At 46.0% G+C, this 18,583-nt stretch overlaps 1 protein-coding gene across 1 annotated transcript in view; it reads left to right on the forward strand.

Annotated features, from left to right (window-relative positions):
• Positions 1–1,338: 1,338 nt before the first annotated feature.
• The window catches only part of SDC2 (syndecan 2), a 94,317-nt gene continuing 77,072 nt past the window's right edge, over positions 1,339–18,583 (forward strand). The window contains exon 1 of the mRNA XM_081111573.1: positions 1,339–1,995. Coding sequence (XP_080967699.1) covers positions 1,936–1,995 — 60 coding nt within the window. The 5' untranslated portion in view covers positions 1,339–1,935. The remainder of the gene's footprint in view (positions 1,996–18,583) is intronic.

An 18,583-nucleotide genomic window follows, 5' to 3' on the forward strand; every position in this document is an offset into this window, starting at 1 on the left:
TGCCTCCCTTGGCAGGGCGACGGGTGGGGCGATCGGGGTGGGGGGGTGGAGGAGGGGGGAGTGGGGAGTTCCCCCTCCTGGCACCCACCTGCATTGAGCATCTGCTCCCTGGTGGTCAGTGCACGTCATAGTGACTGGTCGTTCCACTGGTGGTTCTGCTGATCGGTTGATTTACATATGAGGCTTTTATTATATAGGATCTATGTATCTTAAAGGATCACAACTCTAATACAGTATAGATTGAGTTTTAGAACAAAATTTATTCAATACATATTTATTGTGTGTCTTATGTACCAGGAATGAGAAAACAGTGGTGGACAAGATAGAAAGGTCCCTGGTCTTCTGAAGCAGGCATTCTAGAAGCAGGATGGCTTCATTATTCATTACTCTGTAAGTCAGAGAGAAAAGTAGTTAGAACTGGAACGGGCTATGCATTTGCCATGTTCTGTAATATACCCCAGACATGGAATTGGAAAAAAAAAATTAAAATATTTCAGATCAATTACTTTCATTCGGGAAATACATGCTCATTATTTTCTTCAAACTAGAAATTACTATATCCCTCTTTTCTTTGAAGTTCTCTTAAATCTGTTATTATTCAGGGTCTCCGTCCAATTTTTCACCAAATTACCCTATTTGTAGCTTCCAAATGTTAAGATCTCTATGCTGAAATGAAGTCTATAAAACGCCTTAGGGGCTTAAACTGTGTGTGAGGCAAAAATGGTATTTAAGCTCTTAATGAAATTATGAGCTTTGAAAGTGTTGTATTTTGGGTTTATCGGAGTCTTCCTCTACTTCTCTTTTTTATGGGGGGGGGCGGTGGGGGACTGGGGGGAGGAATTCTCTTAATACACGTTCCCTGTATTGTCTTCTCTTTTAAAATACAGTTTCCATGACTTGGAGATTTACGAACACTTCCCACTGCTTGAAGGCATCTGTGAACTGTGTGTTTTTCCAACTCTCCAAGCAGTTCTGTTCTATGGTCTAATTCTCGCAGGCTAACTATGGCTCTCGTTGCCTCATCGATCTTTCTCCAGAAAAAAGACAGTGAAGAGAAAACGAAATACAGAAGCACCGAGCAAAAAAGCGTGGAGATGGAGAGAGGAAAAGCGGGGAGAGAAGAGGAAAAGGGAGGAGAACATGAAGGAGCCACTGGAGTACAGATCGCGGGCGAGCCGACCCGGGGAGCCGAAGCGCCGAGCCGCCCACTGGTCCTCGGGGCTGCCAATCGGGGCGTAATCCCGTAGGAATTTCTCCGGGGTTTAGCTGGGAGTCACACTGCCGCCTCCTCTCCCCCAGACGCCGGGAGAGCCCGGAGCAGCCAGCTCCGGGAGGAGGGAGGAGGGAGGGAGGGAAGGAGGGAGCGGAGGCCGGGAGGAGGAGGACCCCGGAGGGAGGCGGCGCGCGTGGAGGAGGGGCGCAGCCGGCGAGCCACTCTCCGCGCCCCGCCACGCTCCCCTCCAGATACGCGGGGAGCTCCAGCCGCGCGGAGCACACCCCCGCCGCGCTGCCCCCAAACTTCAGCTGCAGCTCCATTCCAAGCCCTTCCGAACTGATTCCTCCCGAACAGGAGCGGAGCCGCGACGCGGGGAAGGAGCCCGCGGGGGAGTGAAATAACCGCAGAGCGAGAAGCGCTCCGGAGAGCAGCCTCCCCAGCGCCCAGCTCGCGGGCCGGGAGCGCAGAAACCAACAAGTGAGAAGGCGGCGCGTCCCCGGGCGCAGCGGAGGACTGGGGAGCGGACGCCGGAGGAGGCGGAGAGCGCCCCGAGCCGGAGCCCGAGCTCCCGAGCCGGAGCCGGACCCCCCGAGCCCGAGCGGCGGTCGCTGCAGCTGCTTTGCTCGGATCCCTGTTCGCGGGCTGCGCCCCGGTGCTGGCCAGGAGGCTTCGTGGCGCTCGGGTTGCCAGCGGCGGCTCCCAGCCGGTCCTCGGGGAATATGCGGCGCGCTTGGATCCTGCTCACCTTGGGCTTCGTGGCCTGCGTGTCGGCGGAGTCGGTGAGTGGGCCCGGCGGGGTCGCGCGCGCCGTTTCGGGGTGCTGGAGGGGGGGGGGAGGGAGTCCGCAGCGCCCGCGGGGACCGGGCAGTGCCCCCTGGGGGTTCTCACCTCCACCCCCCCACCCCCATCGGCACTCGGCCCCCGGGGCGTTCGCTCCCCACCCCTCATTCCCTCCCCGCAGAGCAGAGGCGCCGCGCGCTGGGGTTGCCCCGCGGTCCCCGGGATGAGGGCGCGAGAATCGCCGTTTGGTCCAACCGCAGAGGCCCCTGAAGTCACTACCAACTTCGCCTTCAGAGGGCCTTGCTGTGCCCCCCGGGAAGGACCCAGGGGAAAGGGTGGGAGACGTAAGGGAACCGGCCCCCTCCTCGCGCTCCTCACGACCGAGGGGCTACGGAGAAACTTTGAGGTCCCCCCCTCTGCACACCATCTCCCACGCCGGCTTTCCCACTCGGTTGAATGCAAGTAATGAGGAGAGAGGGCCGTGATGGAAGCGAGCCGCGTGTGTTGGGAGAGGAAAGTTTGCAAAAGTTCTTTTGTCTGATCTCCGTGGCTGGGGCGAGGGGGCCAACGCGACGTGGAAATGCTGCCCGCGGAGGCGCAGTCTGCGTTCCTGCGGGGGGTTCGCCAAACGGCAGGGAAATGCCGGGGCGCGGGCCGCCGCGATCCGGTCCTGCGGCGACCCCCTCCTCCTTGAAGAACCGAGGCGGCCCGCCCGCGCTCGGGGACGGGAGGACATGTTAACATGGACGGCACCGGAGTGCCGCGTGGGATGCGAGTGACACCGTCGGCCTCGGGTCTCCAGGCGGCCCGGGCCGAGGCTTCCATCCGCCGCGCTCGCCATCGCGGGCCCTGGCGGGGGTGCACCCGAGGCCGGGACGCCTCTTCTCCAGCCCCGCAGGCAGTGGGCACTTGGTTTCTGCTTTGGGTGGGTTTCGGCGGCTGGAGCTTGTTTCCCTACGTCGCCCTACGAGCGCCCTCTAATGGGAACTGTCTCCTGGGCTTTACCTGGTGCGTGGCGGCCCCGACCTGGGCGCCTCGAGCTGCACCCCGATTACGTTTGCAGCGTCAGCGCCCACTGGGGTCTCGGTTAAGGAGTCCAGCTGTTTCTGTGCCTTCTAGTTCCCCGCGTCCCTTCCCTTTGCCAGCGGAAGCCCTGCCCGTTTCTAGTGAATGGACCCGTCTCTTCTAATGAGTAATGCCATCTTTAGGGGTGGTGCCGTTTCCCCCCTCCCCTTTGGGGTGTTGCTTCCCCTTTCTCCCTTTTTGGAATTGAGGATTGGGAAACCTCTTTGGCGCTGAGCAGCAGATGGGCATTTTTCATCAGTGCGGGAGCCTGTGTGGGCTAGCAGGTCCCCAAAGGCTCCAGGAGATGGGAGAGCAGGCAGATTGGTGCACTGACAGAGTAGTTGAGTGTTCAGGTGCGAGAACCCAAATAGAACTCCGAGCCTTATCAGTATTATTTCTCTTTGGCAAACGAGCTTTAATCCACTGGGATTGGTAGTCTCCCAGCCAGCGATGAACTTTGGCTTGTTGTGCACACAAAAAGGAGAGATTCTCTGTTTATTTCAGAAAAACATTAGTGTTCATCTTGTTGCAAAAGAGGGCAAAGGGAGAACTCCATTTAAAGGTTTTCAAGAGAAGCCTGCCTAAAAGCCGTGCAAGCTTGAGGAGGTCCTTATTTTTTTATTTTTTTTTTCCCCCTGGGTTTACAGGGAATGTTACTATTTGGGGATTCTGGGAAAAGAATGTCTCTATCTTCTGCCTCTCTGGGTTTTAGCATAAATTCGACAGTAGTGCAGCTTTTTGCACATACCCATACTTAGGTGCACTACTGTCCTCCCCAGTGGCACCTCTCCCCCAAACTCAATTTTTGGGGTTCTACTTTCCAACCAGAACTGTGTGCTTTCTGAGTGAGCTGCTGTGGTAGATACTGTTGGCAGTCACTGGAATATTGCCCAAAAGCGGGCTTAGATATTTTTAAAATGTGAACTTGGAGACTGTAGCAGAGTGTGTGTTAGGCAGTGAACCAGTTTCCGATGGAAGCTGTTTCCACACAGTCCACTTACATCACTTTTCAGTCTGTTTGTTTCGTGTCCATCGGCATAAATGCATGCGATGTTGAAAGATTTAATTTTTAAGCATTCAGCCTTTCTATAGCACATTGTTTCCAGCACTTCCCATTTCTCTTGGAAAACTGCTGTTTCCTGGGAGTTAGACGTCGTGATCTGAGCTTAAAACCTCTCTTTGAAAGGAAGAAAGGGAAAATGTCTGCAGTTAGTGAATTCTTTAGTTTCAACTAAGCCCAAGGGTAAAAAAAAAAAACAAAAAAAAAGAAAAGAAAGAAAGAAAAAAAGGTTCTCAGGAACCAAGGCTCAAAGCTGTCAGTGAAAAGGAACTGGTGGCCCTTATGGACACGGGACAGCAGGGACAGCCTGTTGGTGCTGATGCGTTTGTACTTGCCACTGGCAGGTTAGGACTCACTGCAGAACGGAACGCCTTGCGAGGGGAAAGGCTGACTGAGCGTGGCGGTAGTGATATGTTGCTATTTCTCTGTTCATTTTTTTTTTTTTACATGACTGTTTAGCTTTCGAAGTAATATATTGCAGTCTGTTATAAATGCATAATTTGAACTGGAAATATGTTTTTAAAAAAGGAAGTGTTTTGAACTAGTGGGGTTTTTATACACATACTTAGGTGTGTGTAAATGAAAAGAAACTGTCAAGTCATTCAGACCCATGCATTACCTCTCTGTGTGTTATGAAAGGCAGGCTTTGGGAAAGTTGCATTAGAAGGGAGAATAAAATTGGAACAATATAACCTTTTGCGGTGCTTTAAAAATATGTGCCTTGGCTGTTGGAGTAATGAAACAAATTACTTTTGCTAGGGAATTTTATAGAAACAAGGGCCCTTTCTCTGGGAGGTGGATATTAGCCGTAGGTAGATGTCATTTAAGAAGGAAAGATCTTGTAAGATCAGGCTTGCAGAAGATGCTAGGAGGAATTTGAGTATGCCCTCCAACCCTTACTTCTGGAGCCTGGGACATCTAGTTTTTTTTGTGTGTGTGTGTGGTTTTTTTTAAAATATATTTTTATTGGTTTCAGAAAGGAAAGGACAGGGAGAGAGGGATAGAAACATCAATGATGAGAATCATTGATCGGCTGCCTCCTGCACGCCCCCTACTGGGGATCGAGCCTGCAACTAAGGAACATGCCCTTGACCAGAATCGAACCTGGGACCCTTCAGTCCACAGGCTGATGCTCTATCCACTGAGCCAAACCAGCCAAGGCAGGGACACCTAGTTTTGATGGGGCTCACCTTTCGAAAGACTGTGTACCGTGATTACTTAAATGGTGCCTTGAATAACCATTAGTTTGGAAAGGATTTCAAAGAATCATCTAGATTTTTTTTTCAAGGTGGGACTAGTTCTCAAGTCTTCAGAATCCCCCAGAGACCTGACTGGCCAGTTCTAGGTGGCCTGGGTCTCCTGAGGTTGGCAAGGCCCCTGAGGCAGACCCAGCCACATAGAGCTGGGCCACCTTTCTCAGGCTTATAGGGAATCTGGTCAAGCCACTGTGCTGTTGGCAAGCCAGCTGGCAGTGATCCAACAGGTCATGTGAGGATTGTCATCTGAGTTTAGATTCTCATGAGAGTGGCCCTCCTCCATTTCCTAAAATCAAACCGCAAGATGTCACCCATCGTTTTCTTCTTCCCCAAAACAGAAGACTTGCCATCCGTGCCACTGGCGACAGGACATTGTAACGTCTCAAAATCACCGAATTCTTTCCTGGACCAGAAGCCAACATAAAGTTTACTAAATAAAAGCAAGACATTTATTATTTTACTAAATAAAAGCAAGAAATCATGAAGAAGGGCCTGTGCTGAAAACAAGCTACTCTTGTCGTCTGTGCCTGAGCCGTCTCTTTAATTGTAGTCTTTCGGATTTGAATCTTGAAGGTGTCCCTGACTCATTTATCTTTGTTGACTTACACGGCCGGTTGGCCTCTGAGTCCACCTGCACGTTGTTTATGCCACAGATACGGATTCAGCCCCCACTAGGCGCTCAGGATAAAGCAGTAAGCACACCAGGCGAACCCCTCTGTCTTTTGGGAGTTCTCATTTTAGTGCTCCGGACAGTTTTCCCTTTCAGTTTTTCCTCTCTCGGGGCCTTACCAGCTCCTGCCTCCATGTCAACAGCCTTGTAGCTGCCCTTTCTGGCCCAGATGCTCATCTGCTGTTTGATTTATTCTGTATCACTTTGATCGTATTACCCACGCCCCATAAACTCTGTGTTTCCTTGTTACCGTGGTGTGGGGTCTAAAGATCTCTGCCAGGTTTAGAAGATGCTCCATAAGACGCTGCTTCTGACTTCCACCCCCTTGATCACCCTCGGTCGTGTTTCTGGGCCTTGGCCTACCAGCCTCACTGTCCTAAGTGCTCCCGGGACTCGCCCTCTTCACTGTTTCTCCTTTTACACACTGTTGCTTCAAATCCAAGTTCCGAACAGCGTAACTTGAATGATCCGGCCCTTGTTTTCATCTTTCTGTCAATAGGCAGACCGATGGCCAGAATCACGGGGAAAGTATGTAAAAATCCCGATTTCAGGCCTCCTCTCGGACCAACACCATTAGAAACCTGGAAGGGGGCAGCGGTCTGTGTTTTTATGAAGCATCTCAGATGAGTCTAACGCGTCAGCCACATGTGGGAACCACAGCTCTGGGTTGCACATTTTACCCCTGATTCCAAGCTATTTTGTTTTGATCCCAGGGCTTCCAGCAGTTAAGTAGCTCAGTGACCCAGGGGACGAGGGTAGAGCGCAAAGGGGTTGGGCATGGGAGGTGGACAAGCCTGGGTTCCGATGCCGGTACCTGGCCACTTCTTCAGCTTTGTCACTAAACTCTGAGCCACTGAGAAACCACACACACGTGTGTATAAATTGTGCCTGAGAATGCCTCAGTGACACGGCTGCTGTGAGCAGAGGCGGAGGGAGCATGGGATTGGTGCTTAAGGCACAGAGAGACTAAGTGTTTTTTTTCTTTCTTCGTTTTCTTTCTCGGCATCTGCTTTCTTGACTATGAAACCAGGAGCCGCATAAGATGTTCCCGAGGCTCTGAGACCTCTGATGTCCTAGAGGGGTTAGTGCCGCTGGAGGGGAGACCCCGTTTCCACACCTTTGGCCCCAGCCCCGAACACCTGTGGATGCTGCTGTTTTATTTTTATTTATTTTATTTTTTTAAATTTTGTTTTATTGCTTAAAGTATTACAGAGAGTATTACATATGTCTCCTTCCCCCCCCCCCTTGACATTCCCCCGGCCCCCCCTACCCCCCAGTGTCTTGTGTCCATTGGTTATGCTTATATGCATGCATACACGTCCTTCGGTTGATCTCTTACCACCACCCCCCACAACCCTCCCCGGCCTTCCCGCTGTGATTTGACAGTCTGTTCGATGTTTCTCTGCCTCTGTATCTATTTTTGTTCATCAGTTTATAATGGTCTTTATTATCCATAAATGAGTGAAATCCTGTGGTATTTTCTTTCATTGACTGGCTTATTTCACTTAGCATAATGCGCTCCAGTTCCATCCATGCTGTTGCAAATGGTAAGAATTCCTTCTTTTTTTACAGCAGCATAGTATTCCATTGTGTAGATGTACCACAGTTTTCTAATCCATTTGTCTGCTGATGGGCACATTAAGTCAGGCGCCTGTGGCCAGGGCAGGCGGGGTTGGTTGGTCCCGATGGAGCTTGCTTCCCTCTGGCTGCTCTGGACAGTGTGGTCTGTGGGCAGCTGAGTCCAGCACCGAGGGCGGACCTGGGCTAGTCTGACCGTTTTGATTCTCCAGACCTCAGTTTCATGTACATTGCAGTGTTGGCCTGAAGAATAAACAAGCCTTCGATGTCAAGTCCCGTACATCATCAGTGTCCATTCGTGCTTCCTCCTGTTTTCTGGGGCTGGATTGAGATTCCAGCGAGTAGGAAGGAGAGAGAGTTCAGGGTGCATCGTGTGCCGGAGTGCCGCAGGTCATCTAGAACAGCGGCCGCCAACCTTTCGGACCTCACGGACCACCAGTGGTCTGTGGACCACCGGTCGGCGACCGCTGATCTAGACTGAGGGGGAAAGGGTGGTGACGGCGTGTTGGGGACCTAGAAAGGGAGTATATTTTTTTTAAAGGGTAGACATGCATGAAATTCCTCCTTTTAGCAATTTGAGCTTTGGATCTTACTATTAAAAAATCTTCATTGGGTTCTGACAAGTCTGTTTCTAGGGCAGCATGAGCTTTAGCAACAAGGCTAGAGGGGTGCCTGCCCATGGACAGGAAAGAACACTGTTGAAGCAGAATTGTGAAGAGGTGTTTAGGATTATGTGAGACAAAACACGCAGGAGCTTTTTACACAGTGGCGTAGTCATGCCCTGAGTTACCTGTTTGTAACTGTTACTCTCATTCCTTGTTTTCTGATTCCCTGAAGAGTGGGGGCTTGGCACAGGAAATGGGCTCATCTGATAAGCTCCTGCCCAGAGGATGGCCTGCCTTTTCTTACTGGGACTTCCTTCCCTGACTTGGGTGGCTCAGTTCTCTGTTGAGATATTGGGGATCCATATGCTTGTACTCAGCTTTTCTCTGAAGGTGGGCAATGTGAGAGAATATGCCCTTGATTATTTCTGGCCCATGAAAGATTCCTTACGGGGACTGGATGAATCTGTAAGTGTTAAGATGTGAAAGGCCCATCTTTTCCAGTAATGTTACCTCTACAAACCTATCCAAAGGAAATAATCATAACCGAGTAAATGTATTTATTGAAGCCTTACTTATAAATAGTTAAAAACTGGAAGCAACCTAAGGGTACAAGAAAGGAATGGTTAAATAAAAGATTGTAATTTATACTATAATATGATATAGCCATTCAAAATGTATTTGAAGAGTGTTTATAATTTGGAAACTGCAGTGGAGGAAAAATTGGGTATAAAACTATGTAAAATAAAACTTTGGTTATATTAAATAAATTATGTATACACATGTGTATACACAAACCTGAGCATGTGATAAAATTGTATCGCAGTAAATACACGCACACATACACACAAACAAATGAGTATAACCTAGGGAAATCTGAATAAGATTGGTGGACTGTATCGATGTCAATATTCTTGTTGTGACAGATTTACTGTAGTTTTGAGACATGTTACCACTGGTGGAAACTGGGTAAAGGGTACAAGAGCTCTCTCTGCATATTTCTTACAACTTTATGTGAACCGACAATTATCTCAAAACATTTTTTTCAATTAGAAAAATGGCACCAGACCTAGACGGTTTTACAAGTAAGTCCTGCCGATCCTTCAGAACAGATAGTAATTGTTGTCCAGGAGTTTAGAGAATGACAGAAGGCTATTCTTTTTCATTTTATGAGGTTAGCATTAAACCAGACAAGGAGAGCACAAGAAAACAAATCTGCTGGCCAGTTTCACTTGTGATCATAGATGCCAAGATTTTAAATAGAATATTCATGAAACTGAATACAGCAGCTTATTAAGAGAATAATGATGAGTCCAAGTAGGGTTTTTCAAGGATTGCTTCAACATCAGAAAAGCAATGCAGTTATTAAGTTTAAGGGAGACAACACTCTGATCATCTCAACAGATGCAGCAAAGCATGAAAATGTTAATGTAAGGGTCTCTAATTTCTGGTTAACTGAAGGGTTACTATATTAGGGTGAGTACATCTGTGCTGATAGTTCAATTCACTTGACATGTTTAGGAACCAGAAGGCCATTGTTTACTGAGTTGCTAGGCAACCATCTCTAGTTACATGGGTAACAGGTGTGTGATGTGCAATAAAGTATGGATCATAACATATATAGATTTTAATTCATGTGAGGCTGTAGGTCTAGCATTGCCAAGGTTCAATTGTGTTCTCCCAAATTAAGATAATGCAGAAGGTAATTTTGAAGGTTTGGAAATCAGGTATATTGGGGTTCTGTTTCTTGTGGTACTACCCCCTAAAAACCATGAGACTATGGGGAAGTTTCTTATAATCTCTGAGCTTGTTTCTTTTTTTCAGTTTTAAATGGATTATAATAATTGGATTCTTGGATATTTTGGAGATTAGACTCAGTAATGATTAAGAACTTCTAACACAAACCTGGCCCATAATAGGTTTTTTAAATGCATTTGTTTCTCTTTTTTTCTAGCTTTAAGTTTTGTGATTATGGAATATTTTTATATATGCATGCACATGTTCTTGTTTTTCACTTGCATTCTGACCCTTGACACTAAAGGACATGTATTTTCACAAATTTATGACTAATTTATTTTTTACCAGGCAAAAGTGCGATGCTGAACTATCCTCTTTCTTTCCCCATCATCCATATTTCAACATCAGAAAAGCAATGCAATTATTCACAGCTTAAGGGAGCTAACTTACATTCAGCTATAGCTCAAAATCGACTTGTATACAAGTTGGAAATTTAGTTAAGACTTGATAGTATAATGTAATACTTGAGATTATAATTGTAAAATTCTGAAAGAAGGTCAAATTGAAATCTTATGTTGTAAGCACTGATTTATCTGTTAAGTTTACTAATGAATTAAAATATTATCTTTATTTATGTTCCACTTCTGAACTCATTTAGGTAAAAGTAGTATTTTATTTGATAACTAAAGGCCTGGTGCATGGGATTCATGTACTGGTGGGGGGCGTGGCCTGCGGGGATCAGCCCACTGTGGTAGTGCCACTCATCCTGGTCAGTAGAGCAGCTGGACCTGCCCTCTGAGCAGCTGCTCTCACTGTGGGAGCAATGCTCATCCTGGTCAGCTGAGTGGTGCTCTCACTGTGGGAGCGCACTGACCACCAAGGGGCAGGCTCCTGCATTGAGCATCTGCCCCCTAGTGGTCAGTGTGCGCCATAGCTACTGGTTAACGGGTCATTCTGGTCATTCCTCCATTCGGTCATTGGACTTTTATTATATAGGGTGTTATTTGATTATATTTTTGTCTTGATTAATTAATAAATGAAGTTTTATGTTTGCTAAATCAGTCAGTTAATAGTGAACTCATATTTACACCAAGGGCAAAACTCTTTGTTGGTCTTGCAAGTTAAAAAGAATTTATGACATGACTAGAGGCCCGGTGCATGACATTTGTGCACTTGGCAGGGGGGTTGGGGGGGCCCCTCAGCCAGGCCTGTGCCCTTTAGCAGTCCTGGAGCCCTTGGGGGATGTCGGACTGACGACTTAGGCCCAGGGGTGAGTGGGCCTAAGCCGTCAGTTGGACAGCCTTAGTGCTGCCATGGAGGCAGGAGAGGCTCCTGCCACTGCCACTGTGCTTGCCAGCTGTCAGCCCGGTTTGTGGTTGAGTGGCGCACTGACCACTGGGGGCAGCCCTGTGTTGAGCGTCTGCCCCCTGGTGGTCAGTGCATGTCCTAGCAACGGGTCGTTCTGTCATTCGGTTGATTTGCTTATTACCCTTTTATTATATAGGATACCTACCTTTAGGCAACTGTTACCTACCTTTTGATTATTTAGGTAGTTTAGGAAGATGGGTTGGGCCCATAGTTAATATATACATTATATAAAATATACATCAGTTTGTTTTTGTCTAGTTAAACATATCTAGCAATCAAAACTGTCAAAGAACTATAATTGAGAAGGAGAAGAACTCCCTGTAGAAGAGAAGTCACTGCTTGACAGAAAAACACAAACATACCTTCCCTGAAGTGGCAAAGGGTGTTGGAGAAAAATTAGAATTCTATTGATGACTTGAAGACACTTGATTTTTCTTTTTCTCCATCTGCCGTCCAAGGGAAAACTTTCTGAGTGTTAACATGTACAAAAGATACAGGGAGCAAGAAATCTTTTTAGAACCTGAGTAATCTGGTGATGTTTATATCAGGGGGAAAAAGAAACCTTACATTTCACCAGTGTAATTCTTCATACTCTAGAAGCTCTGGGCTCTTAAAGGTGAGAGCTAGACTTATATTATGTGTGAAGATCAAATACTCTTAGCTGATGAGTGAAAGAGGTATAACGGTGTTGGATTGATTCTCATTATATTCTTTTGGATTCTGGTTTTTCAATATGTAATGATGGGTTAGAGAGCTGGAATTGACTTTTAAAAGGAAACATATCTGAAGAGGTTTAATTAATTTGTCCAAGATCACATAGTTAATGGAAGAGTTGCCTAGGCCATCTGGTTTATTAGTATTTTTTTCTTACCATGTAACAGTCCCTTCTGGCTCCTTTTCCATTCCCCACATTAATGACTGGCACCAGATAAACTTACTCTGGGCACATGTTTGACAAATAAATGAAATACCAAGTGGAGCATACACAATATGTTATATATACTCTGAATCAGTATAGTTAGTGTGTTTTGTGCAAAATGAATCATTTAAGGTGATGATTAGATAATTCTCAATTTCCAGCAAGAATTATGCGCCACTAACTACTTTATTTGTCTGCAAACCATTTGGCTAATTAGGGGAGGAGAATGAGAATATTAGGAGTTGGATGACATGGAGAGGTCAGGGACTGAAGTGAACTTGATTTGTGGAAGATTCTGGAGACTTGTGGGTGGAAATGAAGATAAAATCTTCCTGGAGATAAGATCAAAACTAGAAGCAAAATCTTTGTGAATTAAATGTGAATTTAATTAGGGAAATAGCTGCTATTGTAGGTTAAGGAAAGAAGAGGAGGATTTCTTGGATGTTTATTCCTTTAAAAATCCTCACCGGAGGATGTATTTTTCATTGCTTTTTGGAGAGAGTCAAGGGATGGATGGAGGAGGAAGGGGAAGGAGGAGGGAAAAACATCAGTGTGAAAGGGGTGCATTGGTTGTCTCACATTGATTGGTTGCATCTGGCACACACCCCTGGACCTGTGCCTAGTACCTGTGCCCTTGACCGGGAACTGAACCCATGGCCCTTTGGTTCGTGGGCCCACACTCTAACCACTGAGCACATAGGCCAGTATATTTTTATACTTAAAATGTGACAGTGCTTTCCAGGAGAAGAGAATCTGAGGCACCAATGGCTCAAATTTTTTTGAAAAAGCACTTTTTCACTCAATTGTAATGTTGGATGTAAGTTCATCTTTTCTCCCACCATTTATTTTCCCTGATCACTGCTTTTGTAAATCTAAGCATAATAACAAATATATCTGAGTCATAGTTGATCAGAAACTGAGTTTTGGGGATGAATTTTGGAGAAATGAATTTATTCAAAGACAATAACATTAAAAATTACTACACGGATCTACTTAGAACTATGGTAGGCCCTTTCCATTCATTGTCTCAAATTGTGTCACCCGGCTAGGCTGTACTACTTGACGAGGCTGCATTTCATGTGGCCCAGCACAAGTTGGATCCTCAGTTTTTCTAGCTTTACCTAATCCCGACATGATAGCATCATCTTCCAAGAAAGCAGTAAAAATGTTTAAATGTATAACCACCTTTTAATATAGTGCCGCCCTAAAGAGTGAAATCTTCAACCCTTCATTTGTTTTGGTTGGTCCATAGATCACTGCATTCTGGTTTCTTCACACCAGTTAGCGTAGTGTTTTAATGGCTCCTCTCCTCAAGCTTCAGTCTGGAACGGGAGAACTAAGGAGTAGAATGGATGGGAATCTCTTTAAATTCCGGCGCTGCCAGTATTGGTACGACTTTGGGCAGGTTGCGCAGTCTCTCTGTGCCTCAGTTTCCTCATCTGTAGAAAGGAGCAGTCTCGGCAGCCACAATAGAGAGGCCGTGAGGATGGATGAGCTACTGCATGCCAAACATTGGGAAGAGGCCCGGTGGGTGTGGAGTCAGCACCCGCCTCCGTGTTGAGGCTCCTTGAAATGGGCGGCTCAGTAGATGTGCTGATCAAAGAAGGAAGGTTTTGAACCTGAGACTGAGGAGAATGATGGTGCCACTGGCAGGAGAGGCGGAAATATTTCCTTTTTCCTTTTCTTCCTATGTGGCTGCTGTGCTTCGGTGAAAAGAGGAGGCATTGAAACCTCTCTAGTTCTTAGCTCTCATCTGGAGAGCGAAGGGCATGTTCTCAGTCGGTGATTCTCAATCCTTTCTGCCCATGAAATTCACCTGGGGCGCTTCTAAGCGCTGTCTGTGCCTGGGCCCCGCGCAGCACCAATTACCGCAAATCAGAGCTGGGGCCCGGCTGTTTGTAAAAGCTCCCTGATGATTCTGACCTCCGGAAGGTTTGAACATCACGGCCCCAGATGCCTTTCTCGGTCTCTTCCGGCTTAGAGGGAAATCAAGGAGGTAAGATATTTTCATCTCAAACCACGTTCTCTACTGCTGTGACGAAGCCCCATGGCCTGCAGTGGCTTCATAGGACCCAGCTGCTGCTGTCCCGGTCTAAACGGGGCAGGATTCGGAAATGCTTGCTCCCTCCCAGCTTCTCCCTTTTCTACGCTTCTCCTCAACATCTTTTTCTGCTGCCTCCTACTTCTCTGATAACCATGTTGAGATTACTTGAGAGCTCATTTGACAAACGAGACATTTGAGAGCTCTTCAGACAAGAGGTTCTATGTAAATTTATACATTCAGTTTATCTGAGGATGTCTTTAAAAAATACCGAAACATTTCCCTTTCTGAAGGAAACGGTCCTTAGTGGAACAAAGGATGCTTGTCTTCCTGGCCTCGTTGCAGAAAACCATGTTTGGTCAGCTTATTAGATTTGCCCGAGTTCATGCTTTGAACAGAGATGGTGTGTTTTACTGATTGGAAACGTATCCTCGGACGTTTCCGAATGTACTGATCGCGTATAGGCGCTGCACATGAGGATTAATGATGGACCTCTTGTAACTGCACTGCAATTCAGCTCCTTAGGCCTGGTTTGAGCTGAATTAATTCCATGAACTGTACGGTTTCCGGTTGAAGTAAGGAAGAGAGAGCGCTTTAGGGCTGTCCTGTGAGCAAGGCATCGGAGTTGTCTTTAGTTCTTGGCTTCAGTGAAAAAGCAGCCGCCCATTACCTAATCTATTCCTAGCTTTCTTTGTTCAGATATCTAATTTGGGAGCATGTTTGCCCTCGCTCAACTCTGAAACACAATTTCCCTCCCTTGAATAAAAGGGGATATCTTTAATGGACTCAGGGGAAAAAACCCCACCTCATTTAAGAATTCTAGAGTTCTCAAAGCCTTTGGGAAGTGCGCTGCCAGAGAGCATCATTAAAAGGCTGGCCCTTTAGAAACTTGCACTCAACATAGATCTGTCCTGCAGGAGAGTTGGAAGAAGCTATTCTGAGCAAGCTGATAAAATGAGCCATTGTTATGATTCACGGGCTTTTAAAATCAGTAAGTCTCTCATACGAGAATAAAACTCAACATGACTGTTTATTATTTTGGCGGCAGTAGGGTTAAATGCGCCTGCTCCAGAGCATTGATACAGTGGGACCTTGACTTATGAGTGTCCCAACTAATGAGTTTTTTGAGATACCAGCTGTCTCTCCGCTGATTTTTTGCATTGAGTTGACAGAGTAATTTGAGTTAACGAGCTCCTTAACGAGCTCGGTCTCGGAACGAATTAAACTCGTAAGTCAAGGCCCCACTGTATCTATAATACAGTTGGCAGATGGAAGTGTTCGTGCTCCGTAGAAATGAGGTCGATTAGATCAGTGGTTCTCCAAGTGTGGATAGGTTAGCAGCAGCTGCATCACCTAGGAACTTGCTAGAAATGTAGATTTATTGGCTTCCAGACCAACCAAATCAGAAACTCTGGGGGTGGGGCCCAGCAATTGGAGTTTTAAAAGCGCTCCAGGTGATTCTATTGCGTGCTGGAGTCTGAGAACTACGGAGTGGTTCCCGTCCCTGATGTCATGGGCACTGTTACATGAGAGCCCCTGGCGGTGGGGCCCGGGTATCAGTATATTGTTTGATGAGTTTCATAAACATAGGAGATGGTAGCAATGTACCTTTGGTGTCTTATTTAATGGTTGGTAAACATGAAGAAAGGAAAACACAAGTTTGTTTATCTTTGGCTGATTGGTAAATGCTTTTCCTAAGCCCGAAACATGAATTCAAAGGAATGTAGTCACCCCTCTGTTCATTGCAGCATTATTTACAATAGACAAGATTTGGAAGCAGCCCAAGTAGATGCCCTTCAGTAGATGAGTGGATAAAAAAAGCTGTGGTACATTTACACAATGGAATACTACTCGGCTGTAAAAAAAGAAGGAAATCTTACCTTTTGGGACAGTGTGGATGGACCTGGTGATCATTGTGCTAAGTGAAATAAGCCTGTCAGAGAAAGGCAGTACAATAGGATTCCACTGATATGTGGAATCGAACGAACAAAATGAACTAACAAAATAGAGACAGATTCATCCATAGCAGGCTAATAGCTGTCGAGGGGAGATGGAGGGATTGAGCAAAAAAGAGAAAAACCTCACTGACATGGACAACAGTGTGGTGTGTGTTGGGGAAGGTGATGGAAGGAGGTGGAGGAGGGCATTGGGGGAATAAATGGTGATGGGTGGAGACTTGACCTGGGGTGGTGAACACAAAATACAATGTGCAGACGGGATGTTGTAGACTTGCACACCTGAAACGTGTGTAATTTTGTTAACCAGTATCACCCCAATAAATTCAATAACAAGGAAAAAAAAAGAAAATGAAATATTCTAAATGAACTTGTTTGCATTTTTAGCTGCTAAAGATTGTTATACATAGAGGCCTTTAGTACCGTAGACAATGATGAGTGTTAGGAAATGATGAATTGCACTTAAGTTGACCCTCTCTTTCTCAAGGGTTTGTTTCCTCTAAGTATATATTTTTATACCTTGCTCACTGCATAAAGGATTTGAGGTGATTTCCAGGGCTGCATACCTTTTCCACAGACTTGAGAAGAAATGACATAAATGGTTGATTTATGCTTATATGCGACCAGAGCGTTCTAAAAGCAGCATCTACTATGCAGTGCTTTTAAAGAAGAAACTAGTAGTCTTAAATGACAAATTAATACGTAATATTCAGAATAACATACAAGTTTCAAGCCTCAACTGAGTGCTTATTGCCCCTTTAATAAAAATGGGGATTGAAGGCACATTTGATACAAATGAATTAAAATTTCATTTGCCCAGAACTCTGTGTATTTCGTTAATAAGATTTACCCCAAACACTATTGTTGTTGGTTTAATAAATTCTAAGAGAGCATCTGTGAGTTTGCTGTCTCTCTCCTTGGGCATTAACTACTCTTGTGACTCTTTACCAGGCTGCTCTTGTTATTTTGTGCTTTGAGGTATAAATAGAGACAGAAAACCCAGAAGTTTCAAACAAATTCCATACCACAAACTATTTGCAGATATGTTTAGTATTCATTCAGAAGAGCCTTTTAGTTTATTTCGTAGAAAACCACTTTCTTTTAGCATTTTAGATGTACCAGAGGATCCATTTTTATTTTATCGGGACTTTAAAACAACAATCATACCAGTAGAAACATTTTCTGGAAAGTATCATCATCTAACAAGCACCAGGAAGATTTTATGTGATGACGGATACCTGACCCTTTGTCTTCCTGGATCTGAAATTCTTTTGGAGAATTAGGAATGAAAGGGGTGGGAGCTTCCAAGGAGACATACTTTGATTGACTAAAAGGAAAACCTTTCGAAAAGGCATCAGAGATGGAACAGACCACTGCTGAAGTAGTGAGGGCTGCGCCTGGAAGTTAGCACACCTGTGTTTGGTTGGCCATTTATTTGGGATCTTTAAAGGGGATTCCAGGCATTAGCTGGCTAGGAGACTAGCCGACCTTTACAGTTTCCTTCTAACCTTAAGAGTCTGTCGTTCTTATAAGTATTTTGAAGTTGAATGCTGAGCAACTTAACATGTATTTCACTTCCTTCCTGATTAGCTTGGTCTGACTGAGACCAGACATCCTTTGTTGCCTTTAGTTGAAGCTGTCGGTCCAAGAGGCAAAATTCTTGGACCAACTTTCTGTTAAACTGATGGCAAGACTTCTGTCTGCCAAATGTAGGGGTTTATGTAACTACTGGAATTCTGGAATTTGATATTGCCTCAAACTTCAAGGGACCCCGACAGGTACCTAATCAGGTAGAAAAGCCAGCTTGACTGATGGGAGCCATTGGGAGAGGAGGCAAAATCAAGTCACAGCCAGGAGCCTTGAAGGGGAAGAACTTGAGGGGGAAGGAAGAGTCGTTGGAGGTGGGGAAGCAGAGGCTCTCCAAGACGGAATGGGGGGAAGGGGCCACTGTCCCAACCTGTCAAGCGTTTGGGGGGAGGTAGTCTTAGCCTCCCAGGTAGCTCTTCGTAGTCTGGACAAGGACAGTCAGGCCAGGTCATGAGCACCCATGACCCCATGGGTCATAGCACAGAGCTTTCTGTATGAGGCTCAAGTGCTCATTGTGAAAAACACCACTGAGACAAACGATGGGCAGAAGGGCTCTAGGTTAGGAACCATTTCCCTATCGCTTCCCTTTTGTCCAAACACTTCTTGTTTCCTTCTTTAATCCGGGAGAAGCAAGAGAATGCTGGACAGGAAGCCAGAAGACTTGGGTTCTTTTTTAAAAAAATATATTTTACTGATTTTTTATAGAGAGGAAGGGAGAGGGATAGAGAGTTAGAAACATCGATGAGAGA

Source organism: Myotis nattereri (genome assembly GCF_964212035.1).
Source record: "Myotis nattereri genome assembly, chromosome: 17".
In the NCBI taxonomy this organism is placed as follows: Eukaryota; Metazoa; Chordata; class Mammalia; order Chiroptera; family Vespertilionidae; genus Myotis; species Myotis nattereri.